The 18,017-nt window shown below is 35.5% G+C and overlaps 2 protein-coding genes across 4 annotated transcripts; one reads left to right on the top strand and one right to left on the bottom strand.

The window, feature by feature from the left end:
- Positions 1–28: 28 nt before the first annotated feature.
- LOC115632440 (tyrosine-protein phosphatase non-receptor type 61F) lies at positions 29–16,028 on the bottom strand. 3 transcript variants are annotated; one of them, XM_030529585.1, is made up of 7 exons: positions 15,523–16,028; positions 7,246–7,419; positions 6,905–7,167; positions 3,997–4,363; positions 2,497–3,095; positions 2,300–2,425; positions 29–280 (listed from the first exon to the last, which is right to left on the bottom strand). In XM_030529585.1, exons 1-7 carry the CDS (start codon positions 15,652–15,654, stop codon positions 241–243), a joined length of 1,701 nt encoding a protein of 566 aa, XP_030385445.1. In that variant the 5' UTR covers positions 15,655–16,028; the 3' UTR covers positions 29–240. The 3 variants fall into 3 exon arrangements, with proteins under 3 accessions (XP_030385445.1, XP_030385444.1, XP_030385446.1); XM_030529584.1 differs by lacking the exon at positions 29–280 and having other exon boundaries at positions 1,896–2,425; XM_030529586.1 differs by lacking the exons at positions 29–280; positions 2,300–2,425 and having other exon boundaries at positions 2,916–3,095; positions 3,930–4,363.
- Positions 16,029–16,171: 143 nt separating this feature from the next.
- LOC115632441 (mitochondrial assembly of ribosomal large subunit protein 1) lies at positions 16,172–17,130 on the top strand. Its single transcript, XM_030529588.1, has 2 exons — positions 16,172–16,539; positions 16,598–17,130. The coding sequence occupies exons 1-2, from the start codon at positions 16,215–16,217 to the stop codon at positions 17,035–17,037; spliced, it is 765 nt and encodes a 254-aa protein (XP_030385448.1). The 5' UTR covers positions 16,172–16,214; the 3' UTR covers positions 17,038–17,130.
- The last annotated feature ends 887 nt before the right edge of the window (positions 17,131–18,017 follow it).

Genomic DNA, 18,017 nt, shown 5'->3' with positions numbered 1-18,017 from the left:
TCACCCGATACATTTGAAACAATTTTGATTACAAAAAATAAACAGTTTATTTAAATTTTCTAGAGTTGTATACAAAATTGAACTGCAATTGTTACACTTTTTCGGTACATAAGTACAAAGAAAATGATGCAATGGTAGTGTTTCAGGTTAGCAGATGTCAGCGATTTGTATTTCAGAGTTGGGTCGGAATTGTGCTTGTGGACTGATGAGTGGTTGTGATTGGCTGGTTGTTTACCGTAGTTACATTGTCTTATGCATTTTATGGTTGTGTGTGCGATGTCTGTAAGCAAAATAGAAAACAGAAATATGATATGTTATATTTTGCCATAAAAAAACTTGAGTTTATTTGCTTCTTAAATATAACTTTATTTGAATACTTTTACTTTTCTCTCTCTTTTTTTCTTTCTCATCCTTTTTAGGCATTTTCCACCTATGTATGTATGTGTGTTCTTTGTGTCCGTATTTTGTGTGTGTGTGTGTGTATGTACTTAAGCCAATGTTCAGTTAACTTTATGCATTACTAGCTGCTAGTTTTACAAATAGTTTATATATTGTTCGTTTAAAATATGTCATTATTGATATATAAATATGTATTTTCGCATTATTAGTTTGCTATAAAAAGTCGTCATCGCTCATTATCAATCCATTATCATCTCACTACGTTTCGCCTTATGGTGGTTATAGATTATTAAATTGTGGATTACACATATAAAAATATTTTTCATTTTCATTTTGCGTTCATTTACAACGCTACATGTGTGGATGTTTGACATACGTATGTGTGCGTGTATGTATGTATGTATGCATGTATTGAGAGCGGTACGTCTACGGGTTGTACACTTACTACTAAAAACCATTAAATAGTTTTTGATCTTGTTCAAATTAAATACATTATATTAAATCGTTTTTTAGAATACAAAATGTTGTTTTTGCTGCATCAAGACATGCATACAAAAGATTGTTCTTTGTCTTGTGTCCTGCATTTACATATGTATATATTGCTTGAATTATGCCGCAAGAGTAATCAACCAACCAATCAATATGATGTAAATAGTTATTAACAAGTTTTAGTGCACAGAGGGGTGGACAAGTGAAAGCAAAAGTCAAAGTAAAAAAGTTAGTCATAAATTTAAGTTCTATTTTCGCTTTTCTTTTTTTTTTTTTTTTGGCACATTGCTGCATTCGTTGCCGTTAATTGAAATAAATACATATACATACAGCAAGTAATAAATGCTATTAAATAATTGCGAACAACAACGAGTGAAGCATTTTTTGTTGGTGATTTACATACATAAAATAATAATACAGTATTTGTTTGAATTGAACACAGCGGAAATGATTTATGCATAGCGTGGGAAAGCGCGAAGTGTTCTTGATTTCATTTTGGGTTTAGAATATATTGTTGCTTTTCTTCTTCTTTGCTTTTTCGTTTTTCATTTGTATTTGCTTTATTTTTAATGTAGAAAAAATTTGTTCTAAAATTCTCAGTCTATTGTGCAAAATCTACTTGCATTTCATAACGTAAATTTTCTCGTTTTCCAATTTTTTTCGTTCCCATTTGTTTTTTTTTTTAATATATGTATATAGGTTCTTGTTTGTTAGTTTCATTTCGGTATAATATATATCCTTTATTACTTATAAAATTCCCTAATATGCATTTATATCTGTGTATGTGGTATTTATTTATATATATATATATATATATATATATATATATATATATATAGATATATATATATATATATATATATATATATATATATATATATATATATATATATATATATATATATATATATGTATATATATATATATATATATATATATATATATATATATATATATATGTGTGTGTTATTTGATCAATCATCGTTAATAATGTGCATAGTTTTATGTCATGATCGCTTGTCTGGTCTGTTTATTTGTCCACCTGGTGCTGAAGTACGAGCGTGTGCTAGCGCTAGTTATGTTTGCTTGTGACGATGTGTTGACATTAAATGTCATTATTCAGATACAAAATCATATGCTCCAGCATATGGAGAACATTATACACATCACACACATACACACCAGCATCATTGTCGTGTTGTGGTACTAGAAAAGACTATTGCTACTACATACATATACATATATCTACTATACATCTGCTACATCGCACGTATGTCGACTGAGCCACAGATCCGATCCGATCTGATTACTCAGTGAGCAGTTGTTTTAGTTAACTTAAGTTAGCTTTGTGTACGCATAAGCACAGATCACGCCCACCACAACACCCGCCGCAATATATTTGATTAATGACCTTCGTTTTTTCGCCGCCTGTTGATTGTCTTCGTTTTCCCTTTGCTTCCGTTTGATATCGTTGACTTTCTGTTCCAAATTCGCTTGGTACTCGGTGCGTTTTCGACGCTTCAGTTCATTGTCGGGACTGTAAATTCAATAAGAATAGTTAATTCCGGCTCGATATATAACAGTAAACGTATTTTGTAATTATCATACCTTGCTGGATTGTGTGGCGCATCAATGCCATTGGTCTTGCACAATTGCTCGTGTTGTTCTGATGCCTTCTCATTATTGGCATTTACATCGTCATCTGTGTTGGACAATAAAGTGCAGTTTGAATCCTTGGCGTTATCGGCGTTAATATTTTTGAACGCCTCATCAGTATCCTCGTCTTCATCGTCATCCTCAATATCATCCATATCGTAATCGTCGTCATCATTGTCGCTATCCGAACCCTGCACGTGGCTCTTCTGACCAGGAGGAAGAGGCGGCAATGGACGATCGGTTGACAAACTGTCAATAGCCTCGGCATTTACGATCTCATGACGATTTATAATATTATTTAAACCATCCTTGCTGATTAATGTAGGTGAAGCCTTGTCTCCAATATTGTCATCAACTTCACCATTGGACAGCAATGATTTATCTGCCTGCGCTGCGCGCATATTTAGGGAAAGGACACCACCGGCGCTTGGCGCCAGCGGCAGATTTAAAGAGTCCGTGCGTGGAGGCAAAGGCGGTGGCATCTCATCCTGCAGCAGTGTGTGTGTGTCCGTATCGTTGCTAAGAATTTTTTCCTCTTCGTTGAGAAAGGTCTGCAGGATTTGAGAAGAGCGAAAAATTAGTCAAAATATGGAGAAGAGTTGTGCCGGTCATATCTACTATGGACTAAAATTAAAAATAAAAAAGTAAGTTAAGAGGGAGTCCGATTGTTCTTCATACGGTTTTATATAAAATAAAGAGACTGAACTTGCTTCTCACGTGGATACATATGGGGTTTATGTATTTTTTATGTATTTAGTCTAAGAAGGACATTAAATAAAGTAGTCGCAGTGAAACCTTAAAGTTTGGTGGCTTTTATGAACATTTGCTTAAAGCAAAAAACTAGCAGGGAAATTCCCGAATCCAAATTCCAAATAAATCTTTAAATCATTTAATGTGTGGAAATTCATGGTTGCTTTTTTTTTGTTTATTGAATTCAAAAAAGGTTTGCAATTGGCGGAATGGGAACAAAGCTTTTCTTATAATACTGATCAAGCATGTTATTTGACGAACTTTATAGAACAGAATTTCGCTTACATAATTACTGGAATAAGCAGCCATTTTATTTGTTCATAGTTGAATCCTTTGGAAAAACGTGAACTCATTATTGTTTTTACTGAGCCTTTTTCGAGAAACTTGAATTTAAATATTGTTGGCTCTTATAATTACTTATTATCATAATTAATTTATAATAATATGTATCCCCTAAAATAAAATGAATCATTGAGAAGCGAATGACTCGGAAAGATAACAAATATGTTGATAGACTCTCGATTTTACTAACTTATCCACACTCGTGTTGTTACGTGATTCAAGCTATAAAAAGATCATCCATTAAATTGAAATAAACCGACACAACTCTAAAAATGGAGTGGTTGAGGCCACACCATTACAGCGGCTAGGCCTGGAACATCCAGCTTCATCACATGCCAGCCGCTCCATTTCTATACATACGGGATCTTTCAGCTTGGTAATGCCCTCGATGATGGCTTTATATGAAAAATCTAGCTGATCAGCAGTCTGGATGAGGCCCATGCGATAGCTTCGTAGCTCAATCAGCACTTCGGACACATTGCATTCCCCATATTTGTCAACGAGAACTAGGCAGCAGTCGACCAGACAAAACGTGCCCGATCGTCCAATGCCAGCGCTGCAGTGTACGACGGCGGGTCCCACATCATTGTTGAGTGCGCCCGAGGCACGCACCACTTGTAAAAACTTTAAGAATGCATCTGGCGAACTGGGCAGTCCAAAGTCCGGCCACGTAGTGTAATGGAATTGCAGCACCTCGCGACTGGTCTGCGTTTCGAGATCAGTTAACCTGTGAAGAGAGGGAGCAAATTAATATATTTAATAATACACTGAACAAAAAATTAATTAATATACCCCGTACCCGACAGGTGCGAGTGTACTAGGAAGTCTAAATGCCAAAAGTACGTAGGCGATAAGTACATGTTAGTCTTTGGACCGTTCGTCCTTATGAGCACCGAGCCATTGCAACAAGGGACTCCAAAATTAATCAGGAGACTTGTCCTTATCAATCTAAATATAGCCTCATAATTTTATATTGAACCGGTCAGTTTTACTAGAATTACATTATTGTTTATATGAAACCAACATAATCTTTAGTTTCATTCAAAAAGATATACATAAGTGCTTTATCATATATGTATGTACATATGTACGAGTATGTTTATGTATAGTTTCAATAGGACCGATTAGTAAGGAGACAGAAAGGCGGGTTCCAGGTTGACGTATAACTTCTATGAGTTTAACTTTGAATGAACTGAAATTTCTTATAATTAGCTTTTTATAGCCTGTACCCAAAGGATGCAAGGCTATACTAGTTTTGTGCGAATGAATGTAACAGGGAGCAGGAGGCGTGGCAGACCCCACAAAGTATATATATTCTTGAGTCGATATAGCCATGTCCGTCTGTACGAGCGCAAGGATCTCAGAAGGTACATTCAGTTAGTGCTAATGTGTCCGTGTGCCAAGTTTCATCATGATAGGTCAATTCTGAAGAAAGTTATAGCCATAAATAAAATCGCTGCCCATGCGCTGCCTGCAGCTCTGCCCGCAGCTCTGCTTTTGTTGTTGCTGCTTTGTGTATGTATTAAATAAATGTTCTTTATTAATTTAATTAATTAATTCAATTTGAAATATTCTGAGTATTCCTGGAACTTAATTATTCAGCAAATTCGGATGATAGCATTTGGCTTATGTACATATTTTAGCGAAAGGGGGCGAGGTTATCAGAGAACAGTTCTGGTTGTTGATTTCCCCGAACGATGAATTTCGACACATTCTAGCAGAGTTACCAAGTTTTAGAAGAAAGAAAACGGAGTTTGACGGGTAAGAGAGTAATATAAAGCCAACAAATTTAAAATAGCTCAAAAAAGCGTATTTTCTTGTTACAAAATAGGCTTAGAAAAATGTATTTTCCAATAGGTGCTCAAGCGGTCAATCTGCGCTATTTTTGTATGCTGAGCAACAAATAGACACAGCGCTGCTGCGATTGGCCTCACGGGCCAGCAACAAAACCAATTTTGTTTTTCAGCAGAAACGCGCCAATAGAAAGTGTGTGTTTCTTTGTAAGTGAACCATTACGGAATTTTTCATGTATTCTTTCGGCATGAATGCATTCGCACGTTTACGAATTACGCGCACTTTTGAGATACAGATAGTGGTGCCAGTGGCAAAAATTGATAAAATAATAATGATAAAGCTGCCACGTTCCCACTTCTTTTTTGTTTGTTAATAGATGCAAAAAATGAAAAAAGCTAAATGTATTTACGTAGAATGTTTAAAATAGAGCTCAGTAGCAGTGGAATAAATCAATTCATTTGCCATGTAAAGACATTTCAGAATGCGGACGGAACAGTCACAGAGGAAATTGCGGAAGGAAACAAACATATTTCAGAATGAAAACGCCTACATAAATACATATATTTATAAGCATTCCACACCAAACTGGGTAGACCCCTATCATTCGCTCAAAAACGTAGAAGGCAAGTTAATGATACGGGAAAACATCCAGGTGTAAGAGTGAAGCAAATGCTTAATAGGAAGGATTCATATGATAAGAACTAAGGAGTCTTTTAATTTGACAAACCAACATGGGACAATCATAATTACGCATAATCCAAGAATTTTAGAGAACGTGGAGACTTTAGAAAAAGTTGGAAGTGATTCATTTGAAGGGCAAACCCTTAACAAAAGGGGAATGAAATATATGGTGAAATACCCTGTATCCACTTCCGGCTCTTATTACTATGCGCCTCAAGAAGAAGAAGAAGAGCGAACTTGATGCATGCAGTTTGTGGGCATAGTATTGGAGTCAAATTGATTCGCTAATAACTTTCTTATAATTGACCGATTTGGATGAAGTTTAAAACAAAAGTAGATAATTGTATATATGTACATATGTAGATTACGTGTGGAAAGTTTTAAAATTTTGACAGTATTGACAAAATGTTATAGCGGGGAAAGAGGGGGATCAAGAAAATAAAATAAACTCGTATAGACTAGGGACTAGGAGCGTCTGCATACCAAGTTTGGTTATTGTACGTTAAGCCGTTTCAGAAATATTGACGTTCATACAGACAGACGGACCAGATTCGAATCTAGACTATAGATCGATTTCTCTCGTCACGCTGATCAATAATATATATGCTTTATGAGGTCTGAGATGCTTCCTTCTGCCTGTTACATACTTTGCACAAACCTAATATACACTTTTTACAGTACAGGGTATACAAATTTGTCGGCATATGGCCCAATCGCCAAAATGTATAAATGTATTCCTAATAAACTGGTTTTATTTTTCTAGAAAAATCAGAAGCAATTTTAATCTACTCACTTGAACCATCGGCGCACAAAGTTCTTGTAAGTTTCCAAGCGCACTAGCTCTACGGTCAGCTTGACGTCGTCCAATTTAAGGGCGTTCCCAGCCCCCATCTGATCGGGCCAATACAAGTGGCATTTGACATGTTTTTTTTCAATTAATTTATTTAGCATGAGCACGCCGCGTGAGTTCTGCTCCCAGACCATAAGCCAGAAGTGTCCCACAGTGTCCACCAGTGGACCCTGTGTCAATATATACTCTCGATTGGCATCAACCAGCTATAAATGATAAAATATCATAATGATTTTTAGCATATTGATATACTATAATATAGGAAGAACTTTTGCTCCACTCACCTTAACTAGATTGGCATTTATGTAATCAACATTTCCCCTTTTCAGCACAATGCGCGAATGATCATAGGGACTGACATCTCTATAGCGATTCAGGGGACGATTCTGTGGCCGCTCCGATTCTTGTGTTGTAAAATTCTTCTCTTTAGCTTTACGATCACAGGTTTGAGCGATATCCTAAAAAGAGCAATGTCATAAAATCATTAAATGCAAAAAAATAAACACACACACAAAGCATTGGTTTTGTGTAGGAAGAATACATTTTCTTATGACACACACAGTGGGGATTTTCTACACATCGTCGCTACTGCTTTTTATCGCTTTAGCCATCTCCACTGTACATTTTTGACAAAAAAAAAAAACCACATAACAGGAAAACATAACAGAACTTAATGAAATACACGAATAGCAAAAGTATGATGTGATTTTTTTGGAATCATAGTAAGCATTAAGTAGCCGCAAAATGTATTGGTTTTGACAGTACCATTGAAGACAGTAAATTCCGCTCTGCTCTCCATCTAAATGTCATTTCATTTCTAAATGTCATTTCCATCTAAATGTCATTTTGTATATGCTTTCATGGGATAAGAAATTCTAAGTATTACGAGTGATAATAAGTTGGGATTTCCAGAAACAGATGATTATTTCAATATGATTCTTGGGGGTACGATAAGTCCAGCAAATTCAAATGATAGCTTTAGGATTTTGTACTTTATTTTAGCGAGGCTTTGAGTAAAGATTACAATAAAAATCAAACGTATTTTAAAGCAATTGCTTACTGTATGGGGTTCTATATTGGTACATAAATTTTTTCGTTTAACCGGTTTTGCCTTATTAACAAAGACTGTTTATGTTTTATGACCAAATCTTTTCATTTTCAAACGGTTATATTAAAAAAAAAAATACGTACTACTATATGAAGGAAATTGATTTAAAATGTTCCTGGAGAATTGAAAGACATTTAGAAAGCATTTACCAAACCTATTTGCATATCATGGTTGGAGCACAGAATACAAGATTATCAATAATCTAATGGCTATTAATTTACTATGCTGATAATGCAGATAGCTAGCTTGTGAGGATCTGATAACCCCAATGCTTTTCAGTCTGTTAAGTGGTACCATGTACGAATCTTCTGTTGCTCTACATTTTGTGAAAATCACGGTCACTGAGGCTGATATCCAAATCGTGGTCAATAGATCGAAAGGAGTAGACACATTTTGTTTCTCACCAAGAGGAATTGCATTGCCCGACAACATGCCTTTAATTTGGCACCTGACAGATCTTGAATTCATTTGATCAGATATCCTAAGAACAATTTAACTAGACTGAGCCAAATTCAAAATGTCATTTCAATTCTACTACTCTATTATACAAGATACTGTTGTTCTTTAGTATTAATTTGTATTATAATCTAGCAAACCATTTTGATGGCACTTTATCAATCTTGTGATTCATTTAGGGGTCTACCCTATTTAGGCTGGTTTTGCCGCCTGCCCGTCTGAGATTTATCGTGCTACATAGTGTGACTCAGTAGACTACTTTTCAGAGCACTTAAGTTACCAATAGCTTCAAAATCGACGCAATGGGACCACATAGGGAGTAAGTCTAAAAAGGCATGACTAATTTATGATGTTGTTAACGGTATTATCTTTTAACATCGGCGCCACTTGGCTTATCAGCTGTAAAAGTTGTCCAATCACGTTTCGGATACCTAATACCTAAAATCGAAAGCAACAACGTCAACAATGAAAATATACTATAAGTACCCCCAATTTCAATGTCATTGTCGCTTAACAACATCCATATATGTAACTTGAAAATAAATAAAAACAACTTTTATGTTGTCAAGTCGTCTGGCCAATCGTTTTAATTTAGCCACACAATTATAGCTGAATGAATGATGAATGTGGTTGGTTGGTGCCAATTGGTGGGCACTTGTAAGCGTGACAAACGCGTGTACCTACTATATATCATATTTACATTCCGTCATTCGTACATACACACATACATATGTATATACGAATGCACATGAATACATCTATACTATATGTATGTATGTATGTATGTATGTATGTATGTATGTATGTACTTGAATCACAAAGGCAAATTATTGTTTATTAACCGCAGTTGTATTTCGTTGCATGGGCCAGTTTTGTCAAGGAGCCCGCTGTCGTTAATTGTCAGTTTGTCAAAACACAGCACGTGAATCAGCAGCTGAGATTGATCGTGAATATTTACATACATACTTGTATGTATGATGATAAATCTCTTGATAGCGCATTGAGTCAAGTATGGCTATGGTTATGGAAATTTATTCATATTTATCCGCGATAAAACTAAAGATATAATAGGCTATTTTTAGGAGTGAACATACATATTCAGGAAGTAAAAGGGAACACAATTTTGTAGCTTTTATTTGAGTGCGAAATGTGGGGTACAAGGGGGTTTATGTATGCATCACTTATTTCCAAGAAGAACATTTGAAACAAACATTGATTCAACAAGTAGCAAAATTAGAAGCTGACTGGACGATAACATCTGATTTCGTCGAAAAAACAACTTCTTTCTCTGGCCGACAAATTCAGTTTTTCAAATTCCTGATAGAGAGGAATTACTTTTAAGATACATACAAATACATACATAAGTTATATGAGTAAAAAGAGTAATTTGCAGTTGTTTGTAATATATTTGCCTATCTGACCTTAGGTTTAGACTTCAAGTTTTGATTCCGATATTATGGATATAACATTAGTTAAGAGTGACTTTTTAATCGATCGGATAAAGTTTTAAATAGGCGTAAAAACACACATACATACATATGCTCGTAAAATGTTTTTTTTTTTTTTTTTTGTATAAGTAAATGTATTTTTTACATCGTTGTTATTGGAATAATCGGAATGATTGGGGTTTATAAGACAACTTCTTATAAGCATGCTTCTAAAAACATTTAAGGGCATTTTCATTTAGTGAATCATTTTATATTTAAAATCAACACCAAGTTGTTACAATTTACAACCAATTATGCAAAAAATGGTACGAAATCCGTATTGAAATGTGATAACAAACCCATTGGTATCTCTTTAGTTGGAGTTTTTCCGGTTTCAAAATCTTTTGGCATGCTTATATATGATATAGTCTTTAACTTCTAACCTTCTTCTAATGAATTTTTAATTTATTTTAAGAACTTTTATTTGGCAAACATTCGTTGTAAAACTCACGTGAAAACCAATAGAAACCAGTCAATTTTAGTTAGGTCTTTATGCATACTGAAGTCAAATTAGTTAAGTATGCATACATACATATATATATATAAACTGCGCTTTCACGCCTTTAGCCATTCAGGTGACCTTTTTATAGACATGCAACATAACAATTGTGAAATCTACGCCGTTAGCAACGGCTTAGCGTTAGAAAAAAATTGTCTTAGGTATTGAGTTTAAAAAAGAAGCACTGTAAACTAAATTATAGCAGCTACCAACTACGGTAGATATTCAGGTCGTCGCTTTTATGCTAAGGAGAAAAATTGCATGCGGCATAATTGCAGGCACACTCGCTCACACACACACACTCAAATAACTATGTAAGCATGTATGTACATATGTATATACGCACATATTGTATGTAGTCTCATATGTGTACGATGTTGTGTGGCAAAACTCATTTTGAAACATGAATGAGCACAGCACAAAGCCATGTTCGTCACAGTCAATGCGGTTGTCGTAATAATGAGTTGGAAGATATACAAGTAGATGCACATACATAGATATACATATATGTGGATATACACCGTTCGTCATAATAATATATACAAATGCCAAAATCAAAAGTTGGCTTGAAGCAAACATTTTATTAAGAAATTGTTATACCTCGGATTTGCGAAAATTCAGCCCCATATAATAATAAGAATAACAAGAATATAAATTACAATATATACTTATTTTTCTTTAGTTCTTACTAAATACGGTTAGCATTTGAGTCATATGGGAGAACTAGACCTTAAAATAAATTCTGGGCAGCAAATAATTCAATATGAAATGTGAAGTAAGACCAAAGTACAAAATGAATCCGGGGAAACCTAGGACTCAACCCCTGATACCGGGTTGGCAAATTTGACGAAGTCAGAGCGCAGGCGCGGAAGTAATTTTCAAGAAAAGTAGGAGAAAGATATAAGGTACTTAAAAAAATAAAAAGCAATTTATAACGGAATTGTTTTTATACCCTGTACCCAAAGGGTACAAGGGTATATTAGTTTTGTGCGAGTGTTCCATACACGCAGAAGAAGGCGTGGTAGACCCCACAAAGTATATATATTCTTGATCAGCATGACAAGCCGAGTCGATATAGCCATGTCCGTCTGTCTGTCTGTATGAACGCAAGGATCTCAGAAAGTATAAGAGCTAGAATAACGAATCTTGGTATACAGATTCTCCTGAGCCCGAGAAAGGACGAGTTTGTTCATTTTTCCCGATGCAACCCCCCACTCCCCCCCTATTCACGATTTTCTATAACTCTATTACTCCCGTAATTCTTGGAAACTAAAATTTGGCAGTCACATTAAGTTATTGATTATATATCCGTATACCAAGTTTCATTATGATAGGTTGATCAGAAAGAAAGTTATAGCCATATAACCAGGCCCAATGCACACATACATACATATGTACAAGTACACAAACACGCATAGACACGATTCTGATGTAAATGTATGTATGGAATATTTTATATTTAATTTAGTCAATTAATTAAATTAAATTAATTAATTAATTAAATTTCTTTTTTTGTGGGGTGGTACAGGGTATTTAAGAGTGGAGCCTGCTCGACTTTAGCATTCCTTTCGTGTTTATTTTGTTGAACAACTAACTCTGCACTCACTGAGTTGGCTACTTTAACCATTTATATTTAAATCAGTATATTTATTATCAATCCAATAGAATATGTAAGGAAGATTAAAATCGAAAAATGGTATCCAATGTAAAGGTTTGGATGGAATTTTTGAAACTTGATTTAAAGAATATAAAATTGATTTTTAAAGTGTTCCAATACTGACTTCTAACGAAAGCCTTCTGAGAGTCCCCAGTAGACAATTCTTTTTTATTTCTCTCTAATACTATGACAAATAAAAACAAATTATTTGAAGACAGCTTTATAAGATTATAAATGTTGTTGTAATTAGTAAGGATGATGCTTCTGCTTCCTATGATATTGAACAGTTGTGCTTAGTTGTAGAGTTTTACCAAATGGATTAATTTAATGTGAGATTTTTTATAACATTGATTCTCATTGAAATACATTATTAAGATACATATTTATAAAAGTGCGTCATAGAAATTGTTGTTCATTATTTTCAACTGTACAATATTATTCACTGGAAAAAATCATTAAGCCCGCGCGGTGCTTTCAAGCGAAAAACAATCCTAGCACACCCACACATACACTAATAAGAAAAGCAGCAACAAAACGTTTAGCATTGTTATTGTTGTTGTAGCTGCTGGTGTTAGCTGCTATTGGCAGGCGACTCCTTTGAATTAGCTGGAAAATTAAATTATCCTCGTAGTGTGGACATAGAGAGAGCACAACAGGGCCAACACAATTGATGTGGAAAAGGGCAGAGCGAGCAGCAGGAGCACCAGAATACCAAATAATAAAGAAAAAAGCAACAACAATGCGTTCATTACACAAATCTCGCACAGATACAGCACACACACACACACACATATGTATGCTCCCATATAGACGCACACTCACAGGCTATGTCATCCTAACTGCGAAGCTAAATTCCGTGAAATCCAAATTCAAGTGAGTGGCAATGGCAAAGACTTCGTAGACGACGTCGTCGTCGTCGTCGTCAGTGGGTACCAGCTGAAGATTCTTTTCGCCGGAACTGGCTATAAAGCAGAAAGAACTGCGAGCATGAGCGGCAACAAGAAACCCAGACCTCAACGCATGCCCTTTGCCGAGCGAGATGCGATTGTGTGTATGGCATGCGTTTGCGTATGTGTGTGTATGTGTGTGCCTTGTTGACTGAGCTTAAGCTTGTGCCCGCTTAGCCCATTTAACATCACCCCTAGTTTCCAGTAAAAATGCTTTAAGTATGCATGTATAGTATGCACACATTTTCGATTTCAATTTCCTTTGAAAAATGTTTTTAAATCAATTATTTTTTAGCTTGTTTCTGAAGGGCATACAGATCTTCTTAAACTGTAAGTCTGAGTATAAGGCAAAAGTCTGACATACACACATACCTCAAAATACCCAACGTCTATTTTTAACCAGCAGATTAATAGTAATTATGTCCCTAAGGACAAGAAAAACTTTAAAATCAGAAGAGTGATTGATTGATCAGTTCGAGGAGATACAGTAGAAAGGAAAGGTAGTCGCTGCGCGCCCGATTCTATACAAATAGTGTGAGCGTGGCTTTTATAAACTCTACCCCTCTTCAATAGTTTTTTTAAAAAAGAAATTACGAAAATATTACCGATTGCGTTTATACAGAAGGACGATCATGGACATATCATACTCATCGAAAACAAATATACAAGTACATGCACAAGTATTTTGTTTGTTCTGCTACGCCTTATTCTCAGTCCACATGTGATAATAATAGGAAAATAGCTTTCAAAAACAAACTCCACATTGTTAAATAATATTGTGGAGTTTTATTATTATCGCTTATCAAATAGAACTGTTACGTATCTTACAAGTACGTTAATTGCTTACACCCTTGAAATGGTAGAGCATAAAGCATTTATTTATTTGGGGTAGTCGCCGCTTTCTGAAGCTCGTCTTTTATGAACTGTGTACGTGTTAGGACCCCTTTTGGATAAAAAGCGATAAGAGTTTGTTGTTTATTGCACACTATACATACATACATGTGTATGTACATACATATCTATGAATTTAAATTTCAGTAGCAATCAAAAAATTATTTAAATTATTCCAGGAATAGAAAACAAATTTCGAAGACAATTCGCAGAACGAACGCGTCAAGAATTTCATCAATGTTTTTATTACGATATGTATACATTTCCCACAAAAGCTTAATTCACATGCGATGGTTATATTAAATGTAATCAGAAAATGTTATATTTGCAGATACTATTGGGGGGTGGTAAAGTTCTAGACAAAACGACGGTTCCAGTACAAAAACAACGACTGTTAAGTTGTGAAATCAATTCAACTGTGTACTTTACTAATACATTTTTAAAATCGTAATTATACGCTATTGTTCTACAATAAACCAAGTTTCTTATCTACTACATAAATATGTTTTTCGTTTTGTTCCAAATAAACAAATTTCAGGTGAAACAAGTTATAAACATATCGCAGGAGTCGATTGATTTAATTATTTCAATTGCCAATCGGTTATTAATAACTGTAGGTGAAATCAGCTTATGTATTATGTATATATGTATGTTCATACATACATACATATGTACATTATTTTTTATCAATAATAACAATTTTTATTGGTTTGCCTTGCTTGAGAGCGGACTGTGCGTTGGACTGTGCAGTGGTAGGAGAGAATAAAAGCGACACAGTAGTTGAACAATTACAAAGAAACCAAAGCTTTGAAAGGTGAAGAAAGAGGCGGCAACAGCATCCAAGTGCACCGACAAAAAAAACAACAAAAGCACAATCACAATATGCCGAGTAAAAGCAACACTAGAAAAAACATGATGAGCATAAGTATGCATGCACACATACACAGAAAGGCACACGGACACAAACAGACAAGCATTTTGGCATGAGCGAAGCTGCAAGCCGTATGCAAAGTGCAGCAGGTGAGCGGCTGCTGGTTGTGTATGTGTTTGTGAGAGTGTTGGTTTTCATTTTTGGGCAAACGCTGTACATAAAAACAAACTTGGCTTACGCTCACATGACAACGAACGCAGTGAGCGACATACACACACACACATACACAACACCTATACATGTGGTTGTTGCTATTTTTTTTGCGTGTCTGTTGCTGTTTCTGTGTTAGTGCTGGCTGGCAGTGGCATCTGCAGAAGCCTTTTGCGCACTCATCACATTTTCGTGGAAATCGAATCAAAAAGGAATAAAAACTATGTATATGTACATATGTATGTATGCATGTACATGTTTTGTGGCAGTGGCTGTTGCTTCTTTTCTAGTTCAGCTTCTGGTATTGTTGTTTTTGTTAATGTTATTGTAGCCACTGCCGCTGTTATAGGTGCACGTTTTGGGTAATTGTGTGCGTGTGTGTATGCATGCGTGAGTTTCCAATTAATAAATGGCATTATTAGCGTTTATTAATACCTTATAGTAAAGCAGCCAACCCTTCGTTATCATCAGTTTATATTCATTTTCAATAGCTTGGCGTGCCACTGCGTTATCCCTTTTTGGTTCACGATTATCGTCGGTTGTCGACGAATTTATTGGCTCACTCATTTTGCACTTTCCGCTAATATATATTTTGTGAATAACTTTAAATTTATGTGTATTTCGTGTTCGTATTTGATCTTAAAATTCGTTTTTGATCTCAACACGATGGTTAATGGATAGTCGAACAAATTTTAGAGCCTGCTATGATTGCTTATGAAAATTCGACAGACACCGACGCGCGACTTCGACTTGTTTTTCCAAGTGTGTTTGTTTGACTTTATACGAAATTATGGGCTTGTGTCTTGCCACATTATTTCCGATAACGGCACTTTACACTGTATTTGTTTAACACTAATTGCACGCCTTAACTTGTACCAATATTGAAATAATTCGCCTTCCTTTCTACAAAAATGAGCAGTAATTGGTTTCGTGTGCTCTCGTGGCCGCTAATAAACAGCAACGGCGCTGGCTAAATGGACAGGGTAACCATGTCACATTCAGAAAATACCAAAAGTACTGCAACTCTCTCAGTAGTACTGGAATTGTACAGCACTATTTTTAGCCATCCATACTGCAGCTGATTATTTAATAAAAACGCGTTATTAGCTTTTCCGAACTGCCTAAAAATGTTTAACGCTCGGATATTTCGCTTAGTGCACGACAAGCGACTGAGCGTGCCCTTCCTGCGCTGTTTTCATCACGAATTCTCAAAGCCCGACCCACAATTGCCAAGCAAAGAGGCAACAAATCAGAAGCAACTTAGCCAGAAAAGGGAACCCTTAGTTACCGGCGCTGTCAAACAAAAATACAAAGTCTTTCGCGATGATGAAGCCGTCGAAATTTTTGATGTGGAAGAGGCACGTGTCCGTTACCAGGAGCTGGAGCACCAACAGACACAAGAAGAAGAAGAAGAATCGGGACCAGACCAGTATTACGGTCTGAGCTTACAGAGTGCGTAGAAAGCACGCCTAATTATCTTCTGTACTAATCCTTCCATCGCTTTTTATAGGGGGCATTCGTGGTGTCTTTGACGTAGAAGATCTTGTGGAGCTGCTGCGCAAGGAACATGTGGATGACATCTTTGTTTGTTATGTGCCCGAGGACCTTAAATACGTTGACCACATGGTCGTTTGCAGTGCCCGAAGCTATCGGCACATGTTGGCCACCGCAGAGTTTGTTCGTCGCATGTTCAAAATTAAGCGCAACAAGAACGACATTCTGCCTCGCATCGAGGGGGAAAAGAGTCGCGACTGGATGGCCATGGACTTGGGAAATATAGCGCTGCACATTTTCTCGCCAAAGGCACGCGAAGAATATGATTTGGAATCACTGTGGGCCATCGGTTCGCAATACGATCATGAGAGCCAACAGCCTCAAAATCCATATGCTGATATGTTCCGACACCAAGACATATTGCAGCCGGAACAGCCGCCCAAGAGTGACCCCTAAAACCAATACTGTTTGCATGTATCTAATAAAAATCGCTTAATAAGTCTGTTCTAATTTTTTGAAATTGAAATAAAACTAGAGGTGTTCATTTCATTTTTGGATGCTTTCTTAGTCTCATAATAATGCTACAAACCAGTTTAGTTTTGTTGTAATGGTTTTTAAAATCTGTAAAATGTTATATAACCAGAAATTGGCTGATGCCACATATCCCAACTTTTTCCTTTTATTTTTGCTTTTACTTTAACGGGAGCAATTTTAAATATCAACCAAGCAGCTGTTTTTATGTGCCTTAAATAAAAATATAAGTATGTTCAAAATGTTCCTTACAATTGGGTTAAGGTAAAAGGACAGTTCATTTTATTTTAAATTCAGATTGTTAATATTAATTTATAGTTGATAATTCAGGACTATATATGATGTTTATCATACCTAAAGCGAATGAGTCTGGCGGCAGAAAGTTTGAAATTGCAAAACGAGTTGGTAGCTCTATAGACAACATATTTTGTAATGTTGCAGCCCTGGATGTTGCTAATGTGTTGCCGTACAGAAAAGGTTTGTGCCAATTTTTTTAAATTATTTGATAAAATAATGAAACTACGTTCTGTCTGAAAGTAACTAATATAATAGGCTCCAACTCGACTGTCCACCAGCTTAAAATGGTTGAAGATGGAAGCCACATTTACTCCAAGGCAATAATTTTTGTGAAGCAGTTAAAATTAGCCCTGGTAGGAAATTTTAAGAAAAAAGTAAAATTTCTGTTTAAAAGTGTTTCTGTTAAAGTGTAATTTAAAAAAAAGAAGAAAATCAAATACAATTTATTATAGATAGATAAAAGGGAGTATTTCAGAAAAAAGCATCAAGATTTGCAAAAGATGAGATGAGTTGCATCGCCATGTTATGAAGGCAAGTTTATACTTGTTTATAACATTTGAGATTTTATGATATGAAAGATTTTGGTTTTAAAATGTGTAATTAAAACG

Source organism: Scaptodrosophila lebanonensis, unplaced genomic scaffold (genome assembly GCF_003285725.1).
Source record: "Scaptodrosophila lebanonensis strain 11010-0011.00,11010-0021.00 unplaced genomic scaffold, SlebRS2 tig00001415-arrow-pilon, whole genome shotgun sequence".
Taxonomy (NCBI): Eukaryota; Metazoa; Arthropoda; class Insecta; order Diptera; family Drosophilidae; genus Scaptodrosophila; species Scaptodrosophila lebanonensis.
This window is presented reverse-complemented; position numbering and strand designations above follow the sequence as displayed.

What these genes read in the sequence shown, in the direction of transcription:
- LOC115632440 (XM_030529584.1), bottom strand. Translation starts at nt 15,654, where the DNA reads ATGAGTGAGCCAATAAATTCGTCGACAACCGACGATAATCGTGAACCA. An exon ending in TAAATGCCAATCTAGTTAAG is followed by an intron (nt 7,168 to 7,245) that starts GTGAGTGGAGCA and finishes TATCATTTATAG; the next exon opens with CTGGTTGATGCCAATCGAGA. An exon ending in TTACCAAGCTGAAAGATCCC is followed by an intron (nt 3,096 to 3,996) that starts GTATGTATAGAA and finishes CAAATCCTGCAG; the next exon opens with ACCTTTCTCAACGAAGAGGA.
- LOC115632441 (XM_030529588.1), top strand. Translation starts at nt 16,215, where the DNA reads ATGTTTAACGCTCGGATATTTCGCTTAGTGCACGACAAGCGACTGAGC. An exon ending in TTACGGTCTGAGCTTACAGA is followed by an intron (nt 16,540 to 16,597) that starts GTGCGTAGAAAG and finishes CGCTTTTTATAG; the next exon opens with GGGGCATTCGTGGTGTCTTT.